This window comes from Magnolia sinica, chromosome 7 (genome assembly GCF_029962835.1).
Source record: "Magnolia sinica isolate HGM2019 chromosome 7, MsV1, whole genome shotgun sequence".
NCBI lineage: Eukaryota > Viridiplantae > Streptophyta > Magnoliopsida > Magnoliales > Magnoliaceae > Magnolia > Magnolia sinica.
In genome coordinates, this window is record NC_080579.1 from 88,870,917 (window position 1) to 88,877,226 (window position 6,310).

The following is a 6,310-nucleotide window of genomic DNA, read 5'->3' on the forward strand; positions in this document are numbered from 1 at the left end:
TCATAGGATAATAATTATAATGAATTAAATTCTTTTAAATATTATAAATATTATATATGTGTGCAATATGAGATGACCATTGTAGTAAGCCCATTTAAAACTCATGTAAAATAAATAAATAAATAAATGAGACAATTTTAAGATTTCAGATTGACTAATTTTATCATTGAAATAAAATGATATATTTCTTTCCTATAATGTGGCCCATATGATAATTACTTATGCTTAATTATTTTTTTTTATCTTATACTATTATTATAATATATATATGGGTTTGCTTGTTAGTACACACCCATGTCAGTACACACACTCCATGTTAGCCACCCCCGCTAGGGATTGATACCAAGACCTTAAGTGTTCAAACGAGGTATCTCTACTTAGTCTGCCAGTTGAGCTATGGATTTGGGTGTCCTTAATCTTTCATTAGTTAAACATTTTTCATTCTTCTATTTTTACGGCTACACAAGTACTTATGGTCTATTTGGTTTTTTTTTTTTTTAAATTTATTTATTTCAATGTAATTCAAAGTAAATGAGTCATTATTATTATTTTTATAATACTTGATTAAGAGAAAATAATAGCACAAAAAACTAGAGTCAAATACACATGTAAAGTAAATAAGTAAAGAAATCATAATAATTATATTTTTACATAAAAAAAATCTATTTTCAACAAATTAATGTAATCATTGTAATAAAATGTAATTGATATCATCACATAATTAGATATGTAAGTAATTATTACTTATTTTCAGTTAATTACTGTTGTAATTAGAAAACCAAATATACCTTTAAATATATGAACACTTAAATTTGACTAATTTAAATAAGATTAACCATATGAATAAGCATGTAACACTAACATAATTGTTTTTTTTTTTTTTTTCCTTCTGTTTCTAAAATCCATCTGTAGGTAGGAAAGCTATGTATCAAAAGTACTGTGAGTAGCAGTGAAGCACCTGTAGGTGCTTAGTACTCTTTCGAACATATTCATATCCGATTCTAAAGCTTTAAAAATGTAGAATAGGGCCTAGGTATACCATCTTGGACCTAATTAGAAATTGGTTGAGTAGGTTTTGAGTTGGGTACGGCTTAGGTACGCAATCAACTTTATAATAATCTAATATATTAATTAATTAATGAACTAGGTTTGTTAAGTCCACACCTCTTCATAAAAGATCTCATCCATTCATCACCTACACATCAACATGGCACATTTGTGTGAGATCCAATCCGTCCATTTAATGGGTTATCCAAAACCCAACTGAATTTGGGTCTAGGACCTCAAATATGGTGGTACACCAAGATCTAAGTTGAGCTGGACCCATTTGATAACCCAAGATAGCAATATTCTAATACTTGCATTTAATAATTAAAAAATGACTAAAATACCTTGTGGAGGGTGGAACTAACAAACTCACGGGTGCAAATATAAATAATTTTTTAATTTTTCAAAAGAAGGCAAGAATAACACAGCACGAGCTGGGCTAAGGCCACATACATACCGTTACTATTTTAGTGAAATATTTTCCTTATAAATTAGGTCTATAAGCATGGATTGCCCTTTCTAACTTTATCTCTTTCCTTATTACAAAAGCTGATAATAAAACAACAGCAAATCTTTGATATTCTGGCATTGTGTGATTAGCGATGCACAAGGCATTGATGTAGCTAAATTATTAATCTTGATGTAGACTAATCATTGATAAAATGTGTAAATGTGAATGAGTGGACGTTTATCTAACTATCAAAGTGAAAATATCCAATTATGTTTCTTTTAGCGGACAAAAGTCTTTAAATTAATTGTTGCGATCACTCAATCAGTCTTGTTTTAAAATTATGAGTTAGTTACAATGGGTTTCACGGCTTAGGTGGTTTAATTTAAGTTATGAACTGATTCAAGGTGTAAAATGTTAGGGTGCCTGAGCATGAAGATACATAGGCAGGCAGAGTATCAAATAACTCCCTTTGAACAGCCCATGCCTTTGTTTTTCTTCTCATTTTCACGTGTGTTTGTCAACCTGAAATTGTCGGTCAAACTCGTTTCCCACAAGAAGGAGAGAGAAAACAGAGAATAGAGAGAGAGAGAGAGGAGAGAGACTGGAGAGAGAGATAAGGTCGGATAAGAGTCTATAAAAAGCCTACTCCTTTCTCATTTCCAGAGCTCCATCTCTCTCTTTCTCTCGATACTGTTTGTTTCTTCTTCTTTTTTGTTTTTCTATCATTTTCTGATCTGGGTTTTCTCCATCTTGCGTTTTTTGATGAGATGGAGTTGGGTTTGAGCTTGGGAGAAGCTCCAAAGCCCTTCTCTTTCATGGAGAAAGCCAGCAAAAGCAGCAGCAGAGGTCTAGGGTTTTGCATGGCTTTGGGGGTAGGTTTGAATACAAGTGAAGAGAATAAAGAAGATAAAAGGGAAGGAGAGAGAAGAGCTGCTACAACAGAGAGAGAAGGAGAAAGAGATGAAAGGGTGTCTGCAGGACCACCGATTCAGCTGGATCTCCTCCCTCTTGCACCTGTCCCTCGCTACCCTCCTCCTCATCTCACCTTCCCATGGTCCGCGGACCACGGTAAGCCCGTAACCACCACCATAATTTCTCTGATTCTCTCCTTTTTTCAGAGATTTCAAGATCTGGGTCTTGATTGCCATTGATTTTTTCTTTCATGAAGGAAATTCCGAAGCTGGTTCTTCCTGCCAGATGGCTAATACACGGGGCTTCGATGTAAATCGCTTGCCGTCGGCCGAAGATAACGACGATGCTGCTGCGGCCGCAGTCGATTCTCCCAACAGCGCTGCTTCGTCGTTCCAGATGGATTTCTCGATGTACCGCGGCGGAAAAAGAGACAGCGAAGCCGCAGCAGCCAACGAAGCCGAGGCGGAGAGGGCTTCTTCGAGGGCGAGCGATGAAGAAGAGAACGGTCTGGCGAGGAAAAAGCTCAGGCTCTCCAAAGAACAGTCGGCTTTTCTTGAAGAGAGCTTCAAAGAACACAATACTCTCAATCCAGTAAGCAAAACCCAAATCCCATAAATCACGAATTTCAGAAGAAAATGAGAAAATAATGAAAACCTAATTCTCTCTTATTATAATTTGTTCTAAAATCGCATATTCATTGCAGAAACAGAAGCTTGCGCTTGCCAAACAGCTAAATCTCCGTCCCCGGCAAGTCGAGGTCTGGTTTCAGAACAGAAGAGCAAGGTATTCATCTGAAATCCTCTTCTCAGTTTCTACAACTGGGTCCCACTGTTAGATCCAAACCGTTGGAGCTCATTCCCATCTTGTGGATGGGCCATCACCGAAATTTCTCCTTGACCCAACAACCCAAACCTTCCATTTCATTACCAAGAATAAACGGTTTAGATTACAAACACATTCAACTGAGAGAATCCACAATATGGGTTTTGGGTTATTCAGTACGACTAAATAAACCAACGGTCTGGATCACTGAAATATGGGCCATACTTTCAAAAACGCAATTCGTTTATGTTCGATTATATTTACGAAAATGCCATCTCTTTCAACAGGACGAAGCTTAAGCAAACGGAAGTAGACTGCGAGTATCTCAAACGATGCTGCGAGACATTAACGGAAGAGAATCGACGGCTGCAGAAAGAACTTCAGGAATTAAGGGCTCTGAAGACGTCTCATCCTTTCTACATGCAGCTACCGGCCACGACTCTTACCATGTGCCCCTCGTGCGAGCGTGTAGCTACCACCACCACCGCTGCGAGTACGGATGCCTCTAAGGCGTCCGGTTTTTCTACTCTCACAAAACCCCGGTTTTATCCCTTCTCTCAGCCACACCAATCAGCTGCCTCTTGAAATGGTTGTTTGGGGTTAGATCTGTAAATATCTTCATCTTGAGCCCCTTTTTGACGTGGGTTTTCTTTAGGGGAGTTGAAGGGTATGTTTTTTTTTTTTCAACGGTTGGGATTTGTTGGGATGTGGGGAGATTTGTTGAATGAATGGCTGATGTTTAACTGAATACTAAGAGCAGATACGGATATATACGGTTGTATGCGGATTTGTTCGTATTTTGTATTAAATGAACGGAAATACATGAATCATATATTTCTACCTTTTTGTATTTTGTACTGTGAAAAGGAGTCCACGTGTCATCACGTGCTGGGATGGACCATCCGAGGCATTGGGGTACTATGAAGGTATGGGCAGTACAGTACCCTTTTCTAGATTTTATTTTATTTTTATTTTAAATTTTGAATTAAGATGATACTTGCGACTCGAGAATGTTTATATGGTATCCTACGTTGGGTCCCACATCATGGAGATTTTTGGGGCATCGTCCATCCATATTGCCCAAATGGAATCAACGGTCTGGATCATTCAACAAGTATCTAGAAAGTACAAGGTAGAGCCATCTCTCCACAGTATACTTGGCTGGATGACTAACCATCTGCGACCGTTCATCTGTTTGGACATGATGTGAGTCTTCAAATTCCACGGATTGGACGATCCTATCCTTCGGAAGAATGGTTCGGATTCAGTGCGGGGCAGCTGAAGCAAAGTGACGGTTACGATTGTCTCATTGGTGCCTTTTAATTATAGGTCATCTATCATGGGCCCCACTAGATGGTTTTGTACGGATAGGTTGATGACCCTGCCACTGTACAATGGATGTGTGGCTCTAACAGCTTCTCGGTGCTTCCGGCTCATTTGTTGTACGGTGGAGATGGCTCTACCATAAAGGACTTGATGCTCTGATAGATTGTAATACGCCATATGCATGCGCACCTTAGTTGTACGATAGGCATGCACGTACCACAATTTGAAGGCCTATGTACTGGGCCCCAAATCTATTTGTCTAATTTGGACCGTTGAATATTGTGTTCCGACAATCCATTACCATGCACACCTATTGGCTAGTCCTAATCATTATCCATCCCTTGATCTGGACCGTGTAATATGAAGTACATATATGCCAAGTGTATCCGTTCTGTGTGCACGTGTATGGAGGAACACGCTGAGCAGAGTATCAAATATTTTCTCTAATCAAACCATGTGATTCAACGAAGTGGACCTTATTAATCTCGTTTTGGTAGGTTAGATGGGCGGTCAAAAAAACGTTTTAACGCCGACCATCATCATGTCGGTTACAAGGGGGTTGTCACGTCCGTTAAAGCCATCATTTTCTCCGAACTGACTCTGGCATGCCGTTGAGGCTACCAACGGGTCGGGTCCTTAAGAGTTACCCTCTCTGGGCTGATCCGGGTCACGACCCGGACATAGATCCGATTGGGTTTGGAAACTGTTGGGGTATCCAACGGGTCTTTGGACCTTGGTCCTGAGTCGGTGTGAGTTTGGTTTACGTCTCAAACTTGGTTCTTGTTCCCACGAATGGATGGAATATGTTGCCGGCAAAATCGAATTGGACCATTATACAAAAAATTATAACCAAGGTTGTCTCGAAGCCGAAGACACTAGAGGATCATCTCGAGTTGATTGAGCCCGTAGCTCTGAAGATAGAGACAAGGTGACAAGCTCTGAGCCGACCTTAATTAGTTGAGCTGTCTAGGACAGAGCTTGATGGGAAGAGTAATCTCTCGAGCTGATTAGATTGAGCACGGTCAGAGGTGGGAATAGAAATCCCTTTAGGGCGTGTTTGGCCAGACCGATCCCACGGTAATAAGTGGGATGGGATTCAAAAAACATCATTATTACTCATGGCAGGGACTGTTACTTGTTACCATGGGATGAGCTTAATTACCTTTTTTGTTTGTAATACGGTGGTACATTGAAAGGATATACCCACCATCATTTGAAACTATTGAAAATAACATACATGTGTTATATCTAAACCGTTCCTTTGCTTTGTAACCTCATTTTATGGCATGAGCCTAAAAATGAGGCAGATCCAAAACTTATGTGGCCCCAAAGAAGTTTTCAATGGTAAGTATTTAATCCCCATTGCTTTCTATGGTGGGGTCCACTTGAGCTTTAGATCAACCTGATTTTTTGGCCCATGCTCTAAAATGATCTCAAAAAATGGGTGGACGGTGTGGATATAGCCCACACATCATGGTGAGACCTACACAACTTGCTAACATTGAGTGATATTAGCACGGGCCGATATGATTCCATCTAGCCCACTTCCAAGCTTTTCCACTCTTCCCAAACATGGAGTGGGATTGGCACACGACCAGATGCAATTCTATCCCACCTAAGCCTATCTAATCCAGCCGACCAAACAGGCCTTTAGTGAATCTAGCGGATCCGACAGAGACACTGTAGGTCTTGAAACATATAAAGACTATAAGTATAACTACATAATTAAAGGGAAGTAAGTGGATAAATTCA

At 39.5% G+C, this 6,310-nt stretch overlaps 1 protein-coding gene across 1 annotated transcript; it reads left to right on the plus strand.

The window, feature by feature from the left end:
• The first annotated feature begins 2,115 nt into the window (after positions 1 to 2,115).
• Positions 2,116 to 4,074, plus strand: LOC131251644 (homeobox-leucine zipper protein HOX11-like). The gene is made up of 4 exons (XM_058252497.1): positions 2,116 to 2,566; positions 2,667 to 3,001; positions 3,114 to 3,193; positions 3,520 to 4,074. The coding sequence occupies exons 1-4, from the start codon at positions 2,266 to 2,268 to the stop codon at positions 3,815 to 3,817; spliced, it is 1,014 nt and encodes a 337-aa protein (XP_058108480.1). The 5' UTR covers positions 2,116 to 2,265; the 3' UTR covers positions 3,818 to 4,074.
• The last annotated feature ends 2,236 nt before the right edge of the window (positions 4,075 to 6,310 follow it).